The 25,797-nt window shown below is 26.6% G+C and overlaps 1 protein-coding gene across 3 annotated transcripts in view; it reads left to right on the top strand.

The window, feature by feature from the left end:
* The first annotated feature begins 433 nt into the window (after positions 1-433).
* Positions 434-25,797, top strand: part of LOC129965669 (ETS homologous factor-like) — a 159,979-nt gene continuing 134,615 nt past the window's right edge. Inside the window, exon 1 of one of the 3 annotated variants that reach the window (XM_056079769.1) lies at positions 434-725. In XM_056079769.1, the coding sequence (XP_055935744.1) occupies positions 553-725 (173 nt within the window). In that variant the 5' untranslated portion in view covers positions 434-552. The remainder of the gene's footprint in view (positions 726-25,797) is intronic. The other 2 variants (XM_056079767.1, XM_056079768.1) reach the window with 2 other exon arrangements.

The following is a 25,797-nucleotide window of genomic DNA, read 5'->3' on the forward strand; positions in this document are numbered from 1 at the left end:
GATATCGCTTATTTTCACAACTTGATGACCTTTCCTGACACACACACCCCATTCCCTGCCACAATTAAAACCTAAGAAAGGGATGACTATCGCGTGACTCTCACTTCTATTGTTCCAGAACCGTTCCCCTTCTTGCATCCATCTTTCTCTCTCTGTCCGAGCGGACCGTGAAACACTTTTGACCCCTCTGTGGTCACTCTGACCCACATATTCATTTCAAGTTCAAGCCAAAATGTAAATCACCGATGTCTGGTAATGGTACGCCTCCCAAAAGGTCAGCCACTGAACGCGAGCAACCAAGAGTCAGCGTCATTGGTTGGTTTGACTGGCGGTGAACCATCCTCCATTCTGATCACCATCTTTTTCCCCCTTCTCTGGATCCCGCTCCATTTGTATTGAGAGTGTGACGGGCACAGGGTGAACAGCAGTGATTCGATCCCGATACGATTAATTTGCAATAAATTATCTTAATCCCTTGATTTTTTTGGTGGAAAATAATAGGGAGCTGTGGATAATTAAAGGAAAGATAAATCTAATAATTGACCGTTGAGTATGTATAGTAGTGGTGTGGTGTCGAACAGTGCAGCGAACAATAACAATGCTCCCCAGGGATATTATTACTACACACAGTCCTATGATGGAAACAATAATGTTCATCATCAAATGACCACTCATCAGAATCCTTCCCATGCTCATCAGCAACCGGATGGAGGTGGGGCACACAGGTAGGAAACAATTTCTTCATTTAAATTCTCGATTTTTTTAAAAATTCCCAATTTATCAGTGTATTTTTATATTTTGCTGACGTTCCTTAAATTTAATAATAACAAAAATAATATCTAAATAAATTAAATTTATTTATGAAATCCAAAAGTGTATAATTATTATTTAAATTCCCTAATAATGAATATCATTTATGTTTTTAAATTTTTAAAAATTTATATATAAATGTAATTTATAAATAAAGAAAACAATGAAATGAATAATAACAAAAGCAACCAATTTAACTATTCTTTTGATATTGTAAATGCATTTGGGAAAAGCAATACTGAACTCCTCAAAAATAATTCAATTATTTTTGAAAAATTCAATTTTATTAAATTTTAATCTAAATTTAAATACTATTAATTTTTTAAAATTATACATAAATGTAATTTATAAATAAAAATAATAATGTAATGAATAATAACAAAAGCAGTCATTGAACTATTCTGTTGATTATTGTAAATGCATTTGTGAAAAGCAACACTGAACGCCTCAAAAATAAATAAAAATTAATTCAATTTGAATTCAACACTTTCCTTTTTTTTTAACAAATAATAAATAATTTCTTTAAACAAATAATGTTAAAGAAAGCTTGTACCAACAATTTAATTAATTTCAAAAAATACTTGAATTTAAAATCATAAATTAGAATTAATATTTGTAATTGGATGTTAACAATCAAATTATTTATGTAAAAAAATGCAAATGACAATTAATTGATTAATTATTTGTTATTCAGCTAAAATATTTCTTTATCCTTAAAAAAAATTGATTTCACCACTAAAATTTCAAATATTATATTAAACTTGATACAAACTTAATACCAATAAATAAAATATTTCAAATACTGATATTATTAATTTTTAAATATTTTTTAAAAATATGATATTGAAACATTTTGATTTATTTTTATTAATATTTCAATTTTGACGTTATATCATATTTTTTTAACCATGTGCAATTATACAAAAGCAATATCAAGGAAAATATTATTATATTTTAAATTTTAATTTTTGACTTAGACTTTTAATAGAGACAATACAATAGAGTATTAATATGGAAACTCAACTTAAGTAACTTATCCTTTTATTCTTAATTTTAAATTTCAGAAATGTAAAAGTTGAACATAAAAATCAGCGAAATCAAGCAATCCTGTGAGCTTTCAATATTCATCAAAATACTTTCATTTCTATATACAGAAATGCAGTTCGATACAAAGTGGAACAAAGTTAAGGAATATTGATAAGATTTTTTCCCCTTTTCTTTGACGTGAGTGAATCGTATTTCAAGGTTATTTACTTTTCAACATTTCTTTAAATCAGTTTTTTCCCTGAAAATTGTTACGTATTATCCTGGTATGCGAACTTACGTTTTGTAACTTTCCGTTTCAGAAGCACTAAAATTTTTTTTATAAAGAAATAAATAATCCAAAATTATATTTTAACCTAAATCATAAAACTTTGAATTATTCAACAAGTTTTATTCACAATAGAAACTACTGTAAATTGAAAAAAAAAATGAAATTTAAGGTAGAAGAACTACATTTTACTTAATAATTCAATGAAGGAAGAAGAAAAAAAAGTTCAAACCTTTAGTTACATTTTTTTTTAAAAATGTTTTTTAAGAATTTAACAGACATAGATAAGAACACATTTAAGAAAGACATTTTTTTTTAACAAAGACATTGATAATAATAAAATTAGAATAAATCAGTAGATAATTAGCGAATTAAGAATGTGCGTAGTTTTAATGTAAACATAAATACTATAAATTTGATTTGTACTACCAAATTCTAGAATTTAAGAATGAGAATTAAATGACGTTTACTTGTTTTTGTGCAAGTCTGAAAATAAGGTAAGATCGACAGCATATTTCGTTTCTTCTAAACGGAAAAAAGTTAAAGAATGAAAATAAACAAATAAAAAGGAAAAAAATTAATTAATTTTCTCTAAGCAATAATTTTCTCTAAGTTAATGGTAAATCAAATGATTAGTTTTTATCTTCTTAGTAACAAATAAATAAATAATCTTTTGAAAATTAAAAAAAAGTTATAAATTCATGGTTAAATAAATTGTTTATTTGAATTATGCCTAAGTATCTTTGTATAATGAAATCGTAAGTGAATAGAATTATTTAATATAGAATATTTTTTATTCGTAAACACTATATAATTAATTTTTTAATGTTATTGCATCGAATTTTAATGAAGTAAATATATAGTTTTTTTTCAACCTTTCACTAACAAAATAGAGTATATTTCGTAGCAAAATTTGCGTATACTTCAAATATGTCAATGAATATAGAATATATATCAATACATTTTTGAATTTTGGCATTGAATATATTTTGCGGAAAGGTTGAATTTTTTTTTTTGTCTATAACAATTATTTTTGAATGAAATTTCGTAATTAAAGTTCTGCCAGATTTATCCTAAAGAACTGATTCCATTTTATTGGAGTTCTTTATCAAACTCATTAAAATACGCAAATAATAAGTAGAAAATTTTTCATGTTTTTTACAATATTGTTGAAATTTAGTATATACTACTCAAAATGAACAAAGAAAAATTCCAGTATTTTTGTATTTGCATGAAAGAAAAAGCTCTAATTCTTAGAAATATAAAAGGTGCATTTGTATTTATCTCTTAGAACCTATAAGTACTTTAGAAAAAAAAGTTTTTTTTTTTGTTTTTTTTTTCAAAATTACAGTACCTTTCAGAGACAAAGAATTTTGTAATTTTATTTTAATATTTCTGATTAACAAGACATATGCTAAATATTCTGTGATTAGAAATTAGAACTGTCGTACTGTTAAAAAAATGATAAAAATTTAATAAAATGATAAGCATTTGCATATATATATATATATATATATATTAATTTCTTATTGCTTTGTTTTAAACGTCTGTACCTTAATATAATTTTTATAAACATTTTATTATGAAAATACAACAACTTTTTATAGGATCAAATTTTATATTCAGGAGCAAAGTTTATTTATTAGTGTTCTTTAGATCACTAATTATCTGGATTAACTGAAAGCAGATCGGATCTTTATAATCAACTATCCGCATGATTGATAAAAAACTGTTATTTGTTAGGAGAAAAAAAAAAAAATTGTTAACAGTGTAATAATGTAGTGTTTACAAAACCGATGTTGTTTTCATTTATATCACGTTGTTTTGAAGTATCAGTGCTGTAGCTGTTCCATTGTCTTTTCTCGTTTTTATTTGAAAAGATTCTTTTGGGGGGATTTCTTTTCTTCTTCTTTTTTTTTTTCCTTCACCAAAGCGATCAGTAGAACTTTCTATTGTGATACATGGACATGACTTTCAAATAGAATTTCAGAGCGAGTTAAAAGTAATTTAAGAAAATTGCCTTTTCAGAATTCATTAGTTAAATTCAATGTTCGATTTTTTTTAGAAAACAGTTAATGGATTTATATCAACTTTTTATTTACATTTTCTTAACTCATATAAGAATCAATAATTACTTTTAGAAGTATATTAAAGTGAGTTTGATAGAGAGCGTATTTATGCGAATAAAGGTACATATTATATGTATAAATACATTAGAAAAATCGTTTTCTAACATTTTCCTATTTCATTTTTTAATTTTATTTAACAATTCTTTATTAAATTTTTTGACATTAATAAAATATGCAATTGCGGCTAAAAGGTGTTAAAAAATTCTTTTAAAGATACTCCTTTGACAAATAATCCACAAATGTCGAAACAGTTTTGTGAAACATCTTTTGTTTAAATTAGTTTTTAAAATTAAGCTTTCTACAATTTTTACCGAATTTAACAGAAACGAAGACTCAGAATAGTATTTCTATTGGAAATCTTTCCTCACATCATTATTTTCAATGCCAATATTACACCATTTTGAAAAATTACAGTTCGTATAAATAATTTTGAAAATAACTGCACGTTATATAAAGCTAATTCTGTTAGTCAGTTTGTATTGTTTTACTACAGGTTCATTTTTCGTGTTTAAGACAAAAAAAAATCAATAAAGCAAGAAACGGAATATATTTAAAAGTAACTTTGTTATATATTTATTATATGTAATGTGTAATATATTTTAAATGTTGTTTTCGATAATAGTATTGACTCAAATTTTCACTTTCAAATAGACTTATACAAAAAGAAACTTGCATTATTTTGAAAATTTTATTCTATATAATTAAAAACTAGCGTGTTACTATTTTCGTTTCAAGAAATTAATTCAAACTTGAAGAAAAAATTTTGTAATATAACAAAGTAGAGGTTATAAACAATTACGATGGCAATTTAATATTATTTTATAGTATAATAATAGAACAGGTCAAATTTTATATAGATAATGTAATATAGGATTAATGCATATTTGGGACAGAGATATTTTCTATACTAATGGAAAATTTTATGTCTTAGATTTTGTTTTATAGATTAAAAGTAAAATATCATTAAAATTTGATGAAAAATGTCCTATATCGACATTTTTTATCAAACATTAAAAAAAAATGTCCTATATCGACATTTTTTATCAAACATTAAAAAAAAATGTCCTACATCGACAAAAAATTGACAGCGCCAAAAGTAAAAAGGGGAAGATAATGTAATAAATACATTCGTAGTTCTAAAATATCATTTCGATAACAGAAAAAAAATCATATACCAATAAGTCGTCAGAATATATATATTGAATACAACATCATATACATTGTACAATATAATATATTGAAAATAACATAATATACGAAGAAGAAGTATTCATATCAATATATTATGTATACATTGATAAGCATATTTTTTTTTGTTATGGAGAGCATTTACATTTTAAAAGAACCAGAACAAATTAACTCCTTTCTTTCTTTTGACTCGGTTTCTCGTCAGAAGATAGAAAGGGTATCAGAGCCTTAGTGAAAATTAAATTTAAGAGTTTTCTCTTTTTATATAAAACAAAAATTATTAAAATTAATTTAAAACTCATATTCAATTATCTTAATTCATGAAAAAATTCACCTATACCTCAGAAATATTACTACACCACTACACATTTTATAGAAACACAAGAAACACAAATTCCTATAACATGATTCTGGTGGAAAAAATCTTAAATTAAAAGAGAAAAAAAGATGCTTCAACAAAATGTGACACTAATAAAAAAAAAAGACTGTAAAATATTTCCATAAAATATGTACATAATAATGAAATAAAGTCAAAATTCATGTTAAATTCAGCAGCAAATCTAAAAGTGAAGTGCGAGGTGAGAATAATTTGGCTATCATTTTGTCCAAAATCTGGACGAAAAATATGTAAATGGACAAATATATACAAATAGTTGTAAAAAAAAAAAAGGAAATTAATTCCATTTCTGTAGTTTAATATATGATCAATGAATTTCTATAGTGAATATTTCCATTCAAAAATGCATATTTTTATTTAAAATGGCATAAAAATATCTCAAAATATTACTTTGTTGCAATTTTATTAACGTGAAATAGATGAACTGTCAGGATTCTGTGATTCTGAGATATATATCTGTGTACTTTCCTTCAATCATACTTAATCGATTTTCACGGAATTCCAAACATGCAGCACTAAATTGGTTTTTATTCAAAACATTATTTTACAATAATTGGAGCAAAATCTAAAAAAAAATCACCATCTTTCCTTATTGAATTATCATGACTTGATTTTCAGAAAACGATGAATATTTTTTACTTTCTGTAGTTTTAAATTTTCACTAATGGATGCATACGGAAATAATTTTATGAATGCAAAAATTAATTTTAAGAAGGAGAAAATAAAAAAAAAGAGAAAAATTGCCGTATTGCATATAACAAAACAATGAGGTCTTTAATGAATGATTTACAGCAATCGTGCAGCAAATTCTTTCTAATCAGTAAAAGTATTAAATCGCTTTAAAGCGGGTACAGTAAATCTCACTCAAATAATTTCGCTCTATTAAGAAAAACGCACGCGAAACTTACAAAGGTGAGTGAACTTTAAAATGCACCAGGAAAAGTGAATGTTCAACGTTATCCTTCAACGTAGATGCCGATTGCCAAATACGCAGACAAGCATACGATTTATTCCTAAACCAAATAATAACTAAAACAATGACGATAACGTCTCATTGATTTCGTGTTCTTTATTCATTGGATAACCATCAATACGCAAAGAGGGACGTGATTTCGCATGTTTTGACCACAAAATAGCAACGGCGTTGAAGTTCTAAAAACAGGATCACGGTAAATACCTTCGCGACAGGAATTAGAGCTTGAAGAAATCGAGCTTGTCACACACATACTTTTATCAGTTGAAGCGAAAACCCCAATAAAGCTTCCATCAAGAGGGAAGAACCATTTGGAGGTTTATTTTTTGTTTGTTTTTTTACCGTTAGCTTTCCCTAAAAACTCAAAAGAGGGGAATGAACTATTTGTCGAGTGTGGAACTGATGGCTAATATGCGACTTCCACTTTCAGATTTTTTTTCCTGAGGATATTAGTTATTAAGGCACTTCTCTTAGAATTCGGAATCATTAGCTTTCATCCCATTTCTTTTCGTTTAAAAAAAAGATCTTTGTTTAGTTTTTGTTTCGTCATCACTTTGATATGCTCTACTGATTTTGGCGATGGAGAGTTTGTCAACTGAGGTAGATTGCGTCTCAACATAGGTTTTTGCCACATGCATCAGTGATCTTCCTAAAACTCATGAAACAAAACGGGTCTACCTCAGTGACCATTAGGTTACCGTTACAGCCACTGAAGTTCAAATTTCAGTGCTCTACTTAAGAAATTTGGAGCAAAATGTTTCTTTTCTTTGATTTGCGTTATTTTCGGTTAGTGTGAAGTTCAAGTTTAAGAAAAATCTCTGAACGTATCCATGAATTAATGTTTAGCTGTTATGTATTATTAGCTATTATTCTGGTAAATTAAAGCAGTAATTATTTAAGAAATCATTGTTGAAGAAGATTTAAGAAATCATCAAAATTGGATTCAACTCATATCGCTGAAAAAATATCTTAAAATAACCATTGAAAATTCGTTTTGAGTAAAACTATGCTGTTTAGACAATGTTTTACCATGACATTGGCTAGCACTGTTCATTGAACCTTCTTTAAATATTGAAAATATTGTCACTCATATTTTCATGAAAATATTGCATTCTCTTAAGTAATTAGACCTGGAAATATTGTGCCCATCAAATGATCTATTTTTTTGTTCCTTTTATACACAATAATAAGTAAAATAAGAATATTTTGCTAGATTTGAGCCTTATTTTTACAATTCGGACATCAGTGTTTTTACAGATTTACTGAGTTTTCCATCAATGATTAAAAAGCTGAGCATTTTGTTTGAGTGGGCCGACACTGGCTTAAAAAAAATTAGGACAAAGTATTCAGATTTATATACATGTACAAATATGTATGAACTAGCATCAAATGAATATTCGATTTGTATATAATAATATAAATGAAAAATTCAATAGATAAAGGCTAACATTCTCTAGAATGCCGAAAACTGACTGATAATGTTTGAAACGATTAAACATATCACACAATTCTTAGGTATTTAATAGTCACTTTGTCAAACAGATAACTACGAAATCCATCTTCTATGCAGGGAAAAAGGCCTATTAAAATTATGGATAAGAGTATAATTGACGGTGAATTGAACATGGTTAAGATATGTTTACCGAGGAGATTTCCGTTTTTTTTTTTTTTTTACTTTGTTGTGCACTTTAAAAAAACAATACGGTGCGATCACACAAGAAGTTTCGTCAAAAAACTCATACCTTCTGTAATCATGTAAATAAAAATGATGAAAATAATCTGTGCACTCTTTGTTTCTAAAGTAATTAACTAAATAAATAAATAATAGCGTTTTCACGACTTTTTATTATATTTTACCTAAATTGCATTTGTTATTCTATTGAATGCCTAGATATTATACATAATGTCTAAGGAAGGTGTATAACGATTCTTAGATTTCCTAGTTTGCCCCAAAACGCCCTCCATTCTATAAAGTGTCTAAGTATCTGTAGAATGCGAGTATTTCGTATTTACTCGTTAACTTATACATTCGACGAAAAGTAGAAGTTTTAGATTTCAATTTTTTAGAAAAACTAATTCTCCGAAATTTGACATATCAGTTCTAACATAAAATTAATATAAATGAATTAAACAAATCGTTACATTCTTTATTTTATTTTCGGTTAAATTATTCTAGAATATTTCAGAAAAAAAATCCTCTTAATTCTTCTAATTAATTAAAAAAATTCTTTAAAAAGTCACAGTAATCCTACTATGACTACTATTCCCAATTAAATTATGTAAATTTAGAAAAATTATATTGAAACAAATCTTTGTATTTTTTATTTCATTTTTGGTTAAATTATACTAGAAAATTTCTCAAAAAATAATCCTCTTAATTCTTCTAATTAATTCTAGAAAATTTTTAAAAAGTCATAATAAATTTTTAAAAATTAAATTATGTAAATTAAAATATAGATTTATACAAGTTCATTTGCTCAAAAGGTCATTTTAAAAAATTCTTTATTTCATTGGGAAAACAACTTTGTTTAAAAAGAAACTAGAGAATCCTTTCATACTAGTATCAGTCAATAATGGAATATTTTTCACCCAGACACATTAATCATTTCTTTGGAATTCTCACTAATACAAAATCAACAGCTTCATCAAAATTCTTTCAAAGATTGATTTTTTTTTAAAAAAATTCCAAACAACAGCAATACAAGGGCACGTAAGCCAATTATAACAACTTCCATCAGTGCCTTTAAAAAGTTTTAAAGCTCTAGTCAACTTAAATTCCGATGGCATATCCGGCAAGGCATAATGATGCAACCGGAAATAGTGATATATATCCTGATTACAGTTGTAGTAATAAAAATTGCTGCTGTCTTCGAGGTAGAAGTAAGCGAGGCACACTGCATTAAAATGCTTCATCTCTCTCCGCCCTTCCAAGATGATCGGCGGCCTTCGGAAGACCTTTCACAGTATCCTATATCACAATCACAATGATACCGTTTCCTGTTCGGGATCATTGCGAAAGGTACAATTATTCAATTAATGCCAAACGCAAGTCTTTCTATGATCATGTGATGAAAGGAAGATTATTTAGGAGTGGATCACTACTGGAGACGATATTGGTACAAAAATAGACTTCTTAATTGCATTCCAGAATTTTATTTTTACCTCGTAGTAGTTCGAGATTTACTTTATTTGTAAATGAAATAAGAGGCTTAATAGAAATTATCTGTGCGAATTATATGTTTATACTAAGTATTTGATCCAATCTATGAAAGAATGACTTGGAGGGGTTTCCCTTCCGATTTCTTGTGTAGTTTCCTAATACAGTGATTTTCTATTTAACTTCGTTGTCTATAGCTCAATAAAATGAAGTGGACTGTAGTTTCTTTTTTAACAGTTTATTGTGAAACTCAATAAACATATATCGAATTATGATTTGATTAATCCTAATTAAATTATTATAGAATTATAAATTACAATATTAGATCACCCCCGCTTAATAGGAGGTAAATGTGAATTAAAAATAAATAAGAGAATTTCGTCTCCTGCTGAGTAGAGTAGCATCTATCTCTTGTTCCAGCTCGCACGAGAACTCAGTCTAAACTGAGGGGTTTCCTCTCTCGACACCCCAGGAGGGGGTGGAGCTGCAAGTGAGCTTAAACATTTGTCTTTTAAAATATACAATCGTGTATGCATTTTGGAACCGTTTGCCTTCGACCGACTTGACTCAAAGTTTAACACAAAATTACAATTTTGGTGCAAAGATCACAAGCTAAAATTTATTTTTCCACCTTATTACATTTTTGTTATTGCGTTCACTTATACACAAATATATAGAAAAGTGGATTTAAGCGAATGTTCCTTTACAGTGAATTTAGTGAATGTATTTTCCAAGACTGTCAAAAAGAGACTAATAGTAAAAAATATTTTCCTTTTTTTATTTCGCTAAAATATTTAATAAATTTCATTTTGCAAAGTTTAAAAAGTGATGTATATTTATTCAAGAGTCATAATAAGGTAAATTAAAAGTAAATCAACGACATTTTAAAGTTAATTGACTTAGAAATTAAAATTTATATTTTAAAACTATTTATCACCTAACAAAAATTATCATTTATTTCATTTTTTTCCAAGATTTTTTAAGAACAAAAAGGAAGGGGGGAAAAAAAACGAAATTTTCGTAGTCAATAAAAAATATTCCTGATTCCTTTTCGCACCTGATACGAAAATGCGGTATAATGTAAAATTTTAGATGTTAAAAATTATTTCTAATTTTTTTCACACCTAGTATGAACAATCACACCATATTTTCTTACCACATGTTTAAAAAAAATATTTGTTTGTACAGTTTTATCTTTGAACATTATTTCTGAAATGCTACAAATATTTCAAATGTAAAAATATTTATTTTTATACTTAATATTACTTTTAAGGCAGATGTTTCTACCTTTTTTAAACATGTTTTTTGTTTTCATTTCCTATGTTCTTATAAAACCATTCGTACTAAGTTTTTCTTTTTCCAAATAGAAAGTGTTCTTCCTCTAGACTCATATTTTAAATGAAAGAATCTTAATCCTTTTTTATAAAAAAATATTTTTTCTTTGTAAGAAAACTTTTTCTATTTTCTGAGCCAATATTATTAAATATAGATAAATTTGAGAAATATTATGAATATTTCTTTTATTTCTCTCTTGTTTCTATATACATTAGATTATATTTAATAACTAAAGACAAACTATCTTAATCGTCAAAATATTCGACCTCGAGATTGATCTGAATTTTATAAATATGCGAGTTCGAAAATACCATATTTGGAATTATATATATATGTCTATGAATACATTAATTCAAGCATACAATGATATGGAAAGTTTTCTTTATAAGAAAATTTTAAATTCATATAAAATTTTGTGACTAGTTCTGATTAAAAATGTATTTCTCATTTCACTTTTATATACTACGAAACAAAATTCAAAATACTCTATATTGTGCTTTTACTTCCATTTATTTATATGAGTAACTTAATTTTTAGAGGAAAAAAACTTGATTCTAAATATTTATCATTCAAAATTAAATAGATACAAGTCGATGTATTATTTAAAGAAAATCTTAAATGCTTATCATATTTTTCTTTTTTTTAATCCCAAACAAAAAGAGTGCGAGAAAAAAGTGGCATTTAGTTCGGCAACAAACAACCAATCTTTTCTCTTTTCTCTTTGATGCGTTACCACAAAGCGTGTTGGATCGTTTTCATAGCCCAGTGGAGCCGACAACTCCACTTATCATATAAAGCACCGAGCAATGTCGGCTCTTGTAATCTTACTTTATTGTCCGAATCGCTCGAATAAATTTCATGTTTTCTTGGCTCAGGACTCCTTTCTCAAACTCTCATAAAATATTTCATTATATCTTTTCTTGCGGCGTTTGATTTGTGAGCAGTCTCAATGCATGATAATGAGTTACAATTCAAGTGTTGGACAGAAGACTGGTTCGAGTCAGGGAAAAGAGGAAACTTCAGACACAGATTTCAATTTGATTTTTGCTAAAGTTGACATTTATCGTTTAAAAGAGCTTCAGAAATTAATTTTTTTAAATTTTTTAAAAAGAATTTCTCTACTTATATATTTTAAATGTTTATGTTGATAATATAAATCTAACAACATCTTTTTAAAATAAATTGTAAAAATGCCTGCTAAACATGTAAATTAATTAATTTAAAACCTAAATTAGTTTTTATTTAATGGAAATAAATTATTTTTTTGTGATGAATTGTTGTTTGTAATGTTACACTATAATCAAGAAATCCTTTTGGATTTCTATTAGAGGCAATCAATAGTATTGCAATATGTAACTTATAAAAAGGTTTTATAATTATTAAAATTTAATTAAATCTGGCATTTATTAGCAGTAATTTTAAAGGAATAAAAGAATGAAACATCATCAAAACTTTTAAATAGTGTCAGTTTTTAAAAAAATCAAAAGGACAACCTTAAAATAGTAATTAAAATATTGGTTATGAATATTTAATAGATTATTTCTCACGATAGCTTGAAAGGTAAATTAATTTTATTATTTGTGTATATAACGCTTTAAATTATTGTAATTTGGCATCTAAAAATTATACGATTAATACTTTGTAATAATTGTAAAAAGTGAAATTTCCAATAATTCTGTTCAAAAATATAGTTCTAATTAATAATCCCATACTTTAATTCTTCAGATGATAATTATTTAAATAAATTTAGATCAAACTGAAAAAAATAAATCGGTTTAAAAAAAATTGACCATAAAAATAAGGAAAAAAAAATTTAAAAAAAAAAAAATAAAGTTTTAAAATTTATTCGCTGTAAAATATAATTTTGTTTTAAATGAACTGCAGTTATTTTAAATGTATTACTCCTTAACAATTTTGCTTTCAGTAATTTTTTGTCGGATTAATTAGAAAATATCTCTCTTAAGCACACGCAATCATTTGATATAATCAAATGTTCTAAGTGAACTATTGACAAATATTAATTATAGAAAAACTTTGTTTAGTTAGAATTCATTAGAAAATAATTTTTAATTTTTTTGGCTGACACTTTAAAGGGTTTTCTTTTAAGAGGTAATTTTTTTTATATGAAGCGAAACATAATTTTCTAAGTTGTTAAAAATATAATAAAAAGTAAGCATTTTCTTATTGCAGGACCATGGCAAGGAATGTTAATCAAATTTTACGCAAGATGCAAAAATGTTTTTTATTAATTTTTATTTAGACTGTTTATTGTCTACCCTACTCTATATTATGCCTACATAAATTAGATATTGCTACCCAGAAAACTCAGCCAGTTTATTAGCTTTTGTTTATTAAACTCATGTATTCTAACGTCGGCACAGCCATTTGAAAAGTAACTCGAAGCTGAGTGCCACTTTATTCGCTGCCAACCAAATTAAAGGAAAAGTTTATTAGTAATTCGTTTTGTTCAGAATTGCACGTGCTGCAATTTCGTTTCGTCTTTATACTCAAGGCTGCCATTTTACTAGGAAATCAACTGTTATGTCGGAACACGTGTTCTAATTAGTGTACCGTAAGCATTGAGAATCGTGCTTTAATAGGCTGCAAGCAGATTTTATTGTAGAAGTTCTCTTACCTTTGACTTGTTGCTGAAATAGTCATTTAGGCTTTAACTGTATATGGCGTGATTTTTCACGCCATAGTCTTCGTGGTTATTTTGTTTCAACTTTTTCATCATTCAGTTTCATTATAACATTATTCATTATTTCATTATTCATTCATTATAACATAATTAATTTAATGGTTGTTTTGAAAAATATCAGCTTTATTTATCTGGGTTTGTTAATAGTAATAGATTCGTAATTAATGAGAAATATATGGACACAATTAGATAAAGCTTATGACGATATTGTTTAAGCAATGGCCTCATGACATCTAATTATGTAATGTTTTTAGACATGAAAAATTCGAACAAAATTCATAAATAATTATTTATAGTGAAAACAGCTTCAGATAGTTGTTAAATAATTATTAGATGAAAAATATAAGTTTCCTCATGCTTTAAATAATTTTTTTGAATAAGTAAATCAATTCTTGTAGCACATGAAATAAAATTTGAAAAATAGGTTTATGAATTTTCTTATAATATTTAAATATTATGATCCTTTTACATTTCTTATAGATTAGGCTTAAAATATCTGATTTTCTAACTCAATATTAGCCTTTTATTTTTGAATATATTTGATAAATAAACTTCAAATCCCTTTATGATTATGTGTTAATCAATAAATTGAATATCTCTAACATATTTTAGTTCAAAAATAAAATAATTCACATTTAAATATTATTATAAACTTTACACTAACTTAAAAATTATTAGTTGTTATAAATTATGTTGTATTGCAAAACAGTTATTCAGCTGTTTATAAGAATAATTTTTCTGAAGGAGATGAATCAGTTTTTTTTGGAAAGAAATTCTTTTTCTCAGAAGAAAGTACAAATTATATAAAAAATAATTTTTTTTTTAATTTTTAGCTAATTAACTATTTTAGAAAAGAAATAACTCAAAGAATTCCAATCAAAACAATTATTCAAAATTTGTTCTGATAAATAAAATAAATTAATTTGAAAAAAAAAATCTCGAAATCAGAATAATTGAAACGAACAGTATTAAATTGAGAACAGTTTTTACATGCATTTTTCAATCTTTTTTTCTATTCTTTACTTACAACTAAAACATTCTTTTTTGTGTGTATTTTTCGGTAAAGAAATTAATTATAAATATAAAGAAATAAGAAACAGAATGGAAGTGTATTTATTTATCTCTAACTTGAGTTTCTAATTTCTTTGAAGTGTTTATGTCTTTCCAAATTATTTGGTATTTTTCTTTTTTTACTTTTCGTGACTAAAAAACAATTATTCAATCGATTATTTTCTACCAAAGACTTTATTATTAAAAAAATAATTTATTTCAAATAAAATTTTTAGAATGAATTTCATGACTTCATTGGCAAAGCCTGCGGACTTGTGCATAATGTGTAAAAATGTTAGAACTAATAAAAGAAAAACTTCCCTGATATACATCATGAAGCCAATTTTTTTTGTTTCATTACTAATCTCAGCAATTAATGGAGATAAGGCAGCCATGATAAAAAAAACACTGATCATTTTTTTTTATATAACAAATGGCAAGGAATCTTTGCGGTTCGAAAATCGAAACATACCAATAAAAACGAATCTAATAATGCCACTCATTTAAATGCATATGATGAACAAACTCATCCAAAAAATGACACCTTTGGTCTGATATCTTCAATATTCTTCTTACAGTTTTTTTTATAAACATTCATTACAAAAAGGTAGTAATTGTAAACAGAAATATTAAAACAATCTCCTCCTTTATAAAATATCAATACATATATGTAAAAAAAAGACAACATTTGACACTTATACCAAGTATGCTATAAAAATGGTTTCTTGCAATACTTTATAGTCGCGTTGACTTCATTCTAACCCCAAAAGGTGAAAAGGGTTAGAAGTTGGTTTGAAGTTGCCTCTAAAAGTTCATCGACTTTATCTTACAGAAGGAAGTTAACGGTAGGTCTATTTTTTTCATATCTCATATAAATATGAGAACCCTAAGGCATTCATTCTTGCGTATCAGAAGTTGACCATATTTACTGCTTTTTAAAAATCGTCAATGACTCATTGATGCGAATAAACACTTGCTCTGTTCCTTAAATTCATTTTTACTCTGTTTCTTATTCGTTTTGTGGGAAAAATGGTTCAATAAATTGTAGTTAACAGTGTTTATGCATGGAAAGGGATGGTAGTTAGTAAAGACTTCCTCTTCCAGGTTTTTATCCGACGTAATTTGTGTTTTAAATTCAAAGAATATGAGTAAAAAATATTGACAATTGCAGTTTCCCAATCTCCCGTATGCAATATGAGATATTGTTGAGTAACATGTGTCCCAATATTTGAGTAGTATTGATCATAGGCTTCAAAAATAATATAGCTCCAGTAGCTCAATGTTAAAGTTAAGTTTTAATATTAGCCCAAAAATTAGCTCGAACGCCAATTACTGCAAGAAGGGACAGAAAGGACAACATTAAAAACTTTCTGATAAGCATTTGAGTTCATTAAAGTGCATGGGAAAGTTGTTAGTATTTACATTATTCAAAACAATTACTTAAAATAACTGTATTTTCAAATATAATAATTAAATAAAATAACTTGTAAAGTACTTTCATAGATAAACTTTATCACCAGATCTCATTTTATGTCGTAATAATAAACACAACGATATCGATGATAAATAGGAGTGATAAGCAGATTCCTAACTATCGAATGTCATTTATTCAAAAACTATTTTTTGGATATATTTTATTTTGAGATAAGGCACCTTACAGATTTTCTCAGACTAAATTTTAAGTCTTAATATAAGAAATGCACTGAAGTATTTAAAAACTTCATTAAAGACTGACATATTTGTGTTTCATTTGCATTCTCTTTAATCGATTTATATTTGATGGTAATTCAAGTTATTTTCAACCTTGCTTATCCAATAAGAAGGAATGATTTATTCTATTCTTTTTTATAAAATTGTTTGAAGTAATTAATTTTAGTTTTTCGGATATACAATTATTTAATTCATGTAGGTTCAATTACTATTTTGAAATTTCAAATAGAAATTTTACGATACGAATACAAATTTTTAATCAATAAATGCACGCAATTTAAAGTTTTTAATTACTCCGTTTTTCTAAATCGCCTTTTTAGATACAACATTTGTAAATAGATTGAAATTATAAACAAAGCAAAGCATTATTTTTAAGTAACGGTATAATATTATAGTGTATTTCAACGTTATAATAATAAATGATCAACATATTATGTCTCTTAAATCCAAGAATAAGCTCCTGGATGATTTATGTAGTTTCGATAACTACTTTATTTTTAAGGATATTTAAATTTTTAAAATAAATTTTACTCAATTAATCGAATTCTAGCTTTTGCGTAATATTTCATACTTTTTGCAATATGAATCTTCAGTTGAATGAATAAGAGATTTTCAACTACTTGCTTTTAATCTTAATTAAAACTTTTTTTACATAAAAATCAAATTATATTCAAAAAATAAAAATGTATTATATATTGATTTATCCTTTTGAGCAAATTTACTTATAATGAACAGATGAAATTGTTATTTTTAAACTAGTACTCTAATTTCCATCTTTAATATTTCTTGTAAGTTTTTTTTTTCTTGCTGAAAGAAAAAACATTGTATAAATTTCAATGAGCATTCAGATGTCCATTTACAAATGAAATATAATTGTGTTTTTATTAACATGATTTCATGCAATGACCACAGTATGATAATAATTATAATTACGCTAAAAATATCTTTCATTAAGTATCTTCCAGTTATTATAATGTCGTCCATCATCAATCAGGTTAGGCACATGCCCCGAATTTTTTAGCGCAACTAATCTGTCGTCGCAAAAGTTTCTTGAGGATGATTGATCACACCCTACCTGTTTCAAAATTGAAACTCTGCCCTGCATACAAATGATTTGTTGGTTATCTTGTCTCCGATGCTTCCTTGTTGGAAATCGGTAGCGTCCAGCTTGTCCCTAGTTGAAACTAAAAAGGTGGAGCATGGTTCTTAAAGATGTTTTTAAATGTTTCACTACTGCCAGCATGGAATAATAATTGTGTGATTTCTCATTAATAGAGTGTTGAATTCATGTTAAAATAGGTGTATTGTTGATCGCTATCTACATGATGTATGAAGTAGACCCAACAAAATGGAATATGGAAGGTTAAAACTGTCTAAAACCGGAAACTAGGAGTAATTGTTCATAAATAAATTACTACTTCTGAAAGAAGTTATAATAAACATTAGGTGTTTAAATTAAATGATCATAAAATAAGTTAATGAATTTCTTTCATTAATTTTTATTTTTGTAAGGCGGAAATATTATCAATGTTTCAATAAAAGAGTCAATAAGCCGTGATTGATTATTGTCAAGTGTAAGTTGAAATCTTGATTATTTGTATGAATGGTAGCTATTAAAACAACTTCATAGTTCAAATGCTATAGAACTAAAAATAATTGAATAGAAGATGATGGCGAATTATAAAATAAAATTTTCTAAATTTAAATATTTAATATGTAACCCCCAGTATGTGATTAAATCAAACAATGTTTATTTTATTTAAGATAAAGCTGCTTTATAAAGGAAGCTGCCAGTGATGATCCTAAAAAAGAAAAGAAAAAAAATTAATTTTTAATAATAAATATAAGATAATCTAAATAAATTTTTAAATTTTAATTAATTAATTTGATAGAAATTAATCATAATTTTCAATTTGTATTAATTAGCCTATATTTACTTTGAAACTTAATTTTTGTTTATAAATATCAACTAAAATTATGATCTTCAATTAATTATTCAACGTAATACAATTTTCATAAATTGAATACTTAACGTATAAACATAACGTATAACAAAAAAATTGGCAAAAGTTTGAATTAATGTATGCGAAATTAACATATGAATTATTATGAGCAAGTTGAAAGAATAAGAAAGAATTACCTCTGTTCATATTATAAGATACCGAAATGAAAGTAATATGAAATACAAACTAGCGTTTATTCTTAACTGAATTCGCATATGCTAGAATTTATTATAAATAATAATTAAATAAAACAGATAGTTGTAAAATGATATAGAATTTTTGAATTTTTCTTCTACAATAATTTTAAAATGAATTAATTCCTTTAATTCACTTACGAAATATTATCTCCAAAGCTATCTAAAAGCTCTTAAAAATAGGTTGCATAACAGTAACAAAAATTGTGGTGATATAATTAACAAGAAAACTAATGAATGTTCAAGCAGATTAAAGTTAACTAAAATCCTTTAAATCAATTTTTATAAGAACACCTGTTTCTATAACAGCTGATACAGCGAAAATGCAAAATTAAAAATAAATAAATAAATTTGATATGCTGACGATTTGTTTAACCTTGAAAATATTTTGGCGAGAAATATTGAAGCTTCTTCTTTAACGATATTTAAAAATTAAAAAAAAGGACAAGTAGTTTTTGTAAATATAGAATATAAACTGAAATCCATCTGAGGAATATTTTTCTAGAGCCTTTTTATCTCTGGGATCATACGTAAAGTCAATCTGAAATAAGTGGCGCAAAAAATTTGTTTACCAAGTCAATTAAAACGTAAGAATTGTATTTAAACATTTAAGCTTTAACATATTCAGGAGAATTAAAAGCACTTTGATGATAGCGATGAAACAAATATTTAATCAAGCGTAAAAGAAAAAAAAAACTTCTTTTAATGATGATTTTCACAATTGTACTCCCCATTCTTTGCTATTATGATTGCTTAGAGTATAAATAATATATTGGATATTTTTAAAATTTTCATTCCTAAATTTTGATATCAGATATTTAATATTTGTAAATACAATAATCGCTAAGCATTTAGCTTCTTCATTTAAAGGGAAAGTACAGATTATTACAATTATGTTTAGATATTATAATTACTATGGAATAGTTTAAATAAACATATCCATGAATACAATGGCTTGTAGAAAAGATTCATACATATAATAATAATGAATAATTATATGAATTGACAAAATTCATGTAACGTACAAAAACAAATAATATAATTGTTTCGAGTTATATTTTATTACTGAGTTAGAAATAAACCTAAAAAAAAAAGATTGCTTTTAATAATAGTTTAGTTAAACTTCTTTATTTGTTGAGCAACCGCCACGATGTGTAAGACAAATTGCTTTTATTGAAATTTATTTTAAAATATTTTATTTATTTTAAAATCATTATAATATAAAAATATATAAAATTATTATTATATTTTATTTATTTTAAAATTATTTTATAATAATAAAAAAAATAAGTCAGATTCCCAAATATATTTAGTATCATATTTTTAATTTAAAATGTTTTTAAAAATCTTTTTCTTAGAAAAATACATCATTTCTGAATAATAATAAACTCTCTAATTCTGCAGATGTTGAACATTCGTGGCATTAAGCATCCACATTCATTAATTTACACCAGTGACTTACGTTCATCGAATATAAAATACGAACATGGCACCTCTGAGAGTGAGCAAAAGAGTAACATGGAAGCTTGTCACATCTTTCGTGATTCGTAGCACCCTTTTATTGATGGACAAGTCCATCGTCCCGCCACGTGCTTGAAATGCGAGGCACGTGGCATTTCGTTTCTTGGAGGTCCATCAATCAATCCTAGTACCGACAGACGTTGCTTCAGGAAGTTTGTCACTTCTTAGGCTTCGAACGATTCCTCATGGACACTTAAGGGTTGCAGAATAATTGGTGTCTCTGTGGGGATTCTTATCGGTTCCGGCAAGTGAAATAAAAGATATAGGGCGCCTGCTCTTTGTCCATAGAGAAAGTGTGTAAACTTTAAATGGTTTTAAGATTTATTATTGGTTTCATCAGTGTGGTAAATAAAGGTATTAGATTTAATGATCGAAATATCTGCAGCTTTTACGATAGAAATTCGTGTAATACATTCGGTTTCTTTTTGTTGTTGCTGTTGTTTGTCAGCTTGTTCTTATCCCAAATTCTTGGAAGTTTTTTTTAATCAATAAATTGTTTATCTATCTTTTATTTTGTATTCCCGAATATTTACAATCTGGTTTTTCCGTACATAAAATAAAATAATCTTTTTTTAGTGCGCGTTGAAAGTGTTAAATAATGAAAGTTATTTGACGTTTATAAATAAGTGAATGAAAAAGCTATTCTTAATTTTAGCTGAAGTTCGTAATGAAAAATAGCTATTATTTTTAATATAATAAAGAAATAAAAAGTTGATAAGAAAAGTGAAAACATATTTCTTTAGATTATGAACCTGCATAAAATCTCGTGGTAACAACAATTTATCATTCAAATGGTAGATAATAGCAACTAATTTAATTAAATTCAAAAAAGGACAATTGAAACTGATAAAAAACAATGCTACCATCATTCAAACTTAAAATGTATTTTTTTGTTGAAATAGTTATTATATAAATATATCATCAATGCATATATATTCAAACCGTTTGATAAAAAACTTTTTTTAACGTTTCAAATAAAATAACAAGTAAATTCTACTGTTTATGAATAGAAAAATATATCTTTATTTTGAAATTTCTACACTTTGAAATTATAGAAAGTAAACTTATTTTTATAGAAAATAAACTTATTTATCAAAATTATGTATATCAATCATTTCTTCATTTTAATAAAGAATTTATTAGATTTACAGGGAACTACTAAAATTATGCAAAACATTTCTGCTACCTTCCCCCTAACTTGTTTGCCATTGTAAAAACCAAAATTAATTTATTTATCGTAAAATTTTTTCCTAAATTTAAATTAATAATTTATATTGTAGATATAATTTATTTTTTAAATTATTCTAATATTTTCTTCCTGAAGGACACCAAATTTCAAATCATACTGCGAATCAAGATGCGAATTGTAATGGATGTGTAAGATGTATAGATGCTTAAGATACATCTGTGCAAATTCTAAGAGATACCACGACAAATATGCTTTATGTTAATCTGATAAAAGATTATTATTAACAAATTTTACTCAAAAATTGTGATAACATTGAAGATATATTGAAACATTACTTAAATGGATGTAATTATGCAATTTATGGTTTCAAATTTCAAATGATAAAATCTCAAAATCCCGGCTAAAATTCTGAATTTCTTTCAGCATTTCCTGCAAAAATCTGAATTTGACATTGAGTAAAGGGTCAATTTTCTTTTATTTATTACATTTTGTTACGTAATTTATAATAATTTAGATGGAACAATAACAGTTACACACAAAATTCTAAAGTTTCCTTTCTTCAAGGTAGAGGGCAATTAAATAATCTAGCATGAAATGGGCTACTTCTACAAATTTTGTTTACTTGAATTGCTTGTTTTCAAATGATTACATTCATAAAAGCAAACTTCTGAACTCTTTGTAGACATTACAATGATTGGATTGAAATAATGAAGTAATAATGTTATGAAAGTATCTGTATTTCACCCAATCTTTTTATGTTTTTTGAAACAGACTACAAGGAAAACCACAAGAAATATTAATTAATGCATGATACACAGAAAACCTACATGTTTATGATTCCACTGAATAAATCAGTCCAAATTTCTTAGGCAGGCTAAATAAGAAAGCTTATTTGTAAAATTTTTCTTCTTATCAAAAGTAAAAACCATAATGGGAATAAATATCAGAATGTATTATTTAGTTCGAAAGAAATTCGAATAAATAAATTATAGATAATTATTATCGGGAAACCATCATAAATGGAAATTCCATTTAATTATAGTGTAGAATCAATTAAAGTTGCAGAGTAAATTTGTCGTATTTTATTTTTTGGGGATATTTTACGATAAAACAAATGTAAATCAAATTTCGCAATCATTCCTAGCTTTTCTAGACCAAATATTTTGTTTATTCTATTCTGTTTCAAACAACAATTTGGATAATTTATCTCAATTCATGAACATAATTTAAGATAATTTGTTATAAGACTTTTAAAATATATGTATTCTACTCTTTGAATTTAAAAAAAAAAACTGACTGTCGGATACAGAAAAAAGTTGTATTTAATATTAGTTTCATATCACTAAAAAAATTTTTAGCCTCAAAAGATCTTTTTCAACTTTTTTCTTTTGTATCTGTATTTAACCTTATCCAACAGAAGTTATTATTTGTTCATAAAATAATTAAATATTAAAAAGTAATTCAGAAATACTTCATGTTTAGAATTATACAGCTAGATTAATTTATTATTTAATTTTTTTAGATTAATTAAAATAAATCATTAATAATTAATTTTTATGCTGATCATGTTATTTAGGGACATGTAATATGGGCGCAAGTAATGCCATCGGTTGATAATTAATATCGGATTACTCCGGTAATGCCAAACAATATTACCGGACCTGAAAGGGTTAAATATTATTTCATAAATTTTGTATTTGATTAGATGAAATGTAGTTTATTAAATGCGGGTAAATCTGTTAGGGAGCATTTGATTAGTATAGGTAAAAAAATAAAATTAAGGAATTTTATTTAAAATGTAATATATTGCGCATATACAGGGTGTCCCAAAAAATGTATGCACACTTTAAATAATTGTAAATTTGGGGTTTATTATAATTCGAATGATTTCCAACATGTAAAAGATTCTACAAATATCATTCTATTGTCTTGTTATCGCATGTTCTCAAACTGATGTCCGTTGTGCTCCAGACACTGCTGACAACGCGAAGCGATGGAATAGCACACATGATGGAACAATTCCCTTGGGATATTCGTACATTCATGTTCAATGGTTGCCCTCAATTGAACAACTGTTGCAGGTTTATGGACGTCCTGAACAGTTCCATCAGCTTCAAACTTATCTCTAATTCGAGTGATGGTAACTCGTGTAGGTGGTTCTTTGTTAAATTCCCTCTAAAATTGCCTTTGCACTTCTACTGCATTTTCATACTTCCAGGAGCATTTTAAAATAAATTTCCTTTCTTCAAATTCAAGTCTGTCTGCCATCACTTGGTGCAATGGGTTCAGTCAGTAAAGAAAGAAGAAATAACTTAGTTATCAGGTGCTAAAATGTGTATACATTTTTTTGGGACACCCTGTATATATTTGGCGGAAGAGGCGGAAGAAACCCATGAAAATGTTCATTGAACATGAATTAGGGAAAATGTTAAGTCTTTCTTATATACGTCTTTCTACTTTTACAATATAGCGTGGTTTATATTTTGATTTGCTTGATGCTCATTTGGACATCTCATTGATTGATTGGATTCAGAATTGATACTTATCTAGAGTATTCAGAATCCCTAAATCCAGAATTGATATTTATCTACAGTTTCAGGTTGAAGATCATATAGTGCTTGTGTATTAACCGTATGCCACAATGGCATGTGGTTTAACCACACGACATTGGCTAATCTAGGCCTAAGAACATGTCATTGATGAACATAGTCAATTAAAATGATATCTTTGGCGAGTTTTTTTTGGATATTATTTGATAGTTGCAATAAAGATGATATCGTTTCTTTTGGTGATTAATAGCTGGCATGTGGTTAATAGGCAATTGCCTATCTATCAAATCATAATATAAAAGTTTTTGGGCTTGATGCATTTTTCATTGTATTCACGCAATTATGGATAAATATAATGACAGACAGTTAAACAAATGACGAATCTGATCCAGAGTTTTCGATGCCTAAAAGGAAGAAGTTTATAAAAATCTCGAGGTTTTTATTCTTTGAGAATTACAATAGTTTCCATATTACTATGAGTGAAAGTAAAACATTTGAATTCTCATGACATAGATTTTAAAATTATAAATTTATCGATAACTAGATATTAAATAAACTTTCTTAATACAGATTAAAATACAAAAGAATCATTGAAATACACCACAACAATAGCAACATTTTGCAACAGAAATAAATACATGCTTTTTATGAAACAATAAAATATTTCCATCCAATCCTGCTAAAAAAGATCATTGCATATTCCGAATGAATTTCTTTTTCATAGTTGCAAAATACACAGATATCGTGAAAGCCACCTGTGATTGCATGCGCGTTGTGGTGCGACGTTAATTCCCACCCACACGTGTATTGTCACCCTAGAAAAACTAAACAGTTCTTTTTTTGTGTCCGTGACACTGTTTCATTGGTGAAATACCGACCTCCCCTCAAAAACCTCTCTCATCTTTAGCCTGCAAACCTTGTCCTTTGAGAGAAACAATTCGGAATTTTAGTGTTTTGTATTCCGATCGCTTTCCAGGAAACTTAATCTCGACAATGGGATTGTGACACATTGTTGTAACAGCTGCCTTGCAACAATAGATGTTCCGAAGACATCTAACAATACCGGCCTTGGAAAATAATCCATTATTGTCATTATTGGCTGTTATTACTTTCCATAAGTCGACTGTGAATAACATCTTTTAAATGTATGGTGGCTCCAGGTCTGTAATTAGAAATAGATGTTTTACGGAACAATTTCTCAAAAATCGGTGGTTTAACTCATCTCATAAACAAAGAAACAATCCAAAATGGCTCCATGATCAAGGAAATATAAGAAATTGCGACTTAAAGATGATGGTTAATATGAAACGCATATGCATCACTTCGAAAATCCATTTAACATCCAAAGGATTTTCACTGTTTAATTGCTGATGTCTGCAGCAAAGTGCTTTATTTTATGAAGCTTTGTTTTAACTATAATAAACGAAATGTTACTGTTTACTTGCTGAAAGTGCGTCTTAAGATACAGTAAAGTCAAACACTGCAAGCATTAGAGAATCAATAAATTTGTTGCTTTCATGGAAAGTTTGAGTCCAATCCGGATTTGCCAGTTATTTAGCCTCTGATGCTCTTCTTGTAA

Source organism: Argiope bruennichi, chromosome 4 (assembly GCF_947563725.1).
Source record: "Argiope bruennichi chromosome 4, qqArgBrue1.1, whole genome shotgun sequence".
In the NCBI taxonomy this organism is placed as follows: Eukaryota; Metazoa; Arthropoda; class Arachnida; order Araneae; family Araneidae; genus Argiope; species Argiope bruennichi.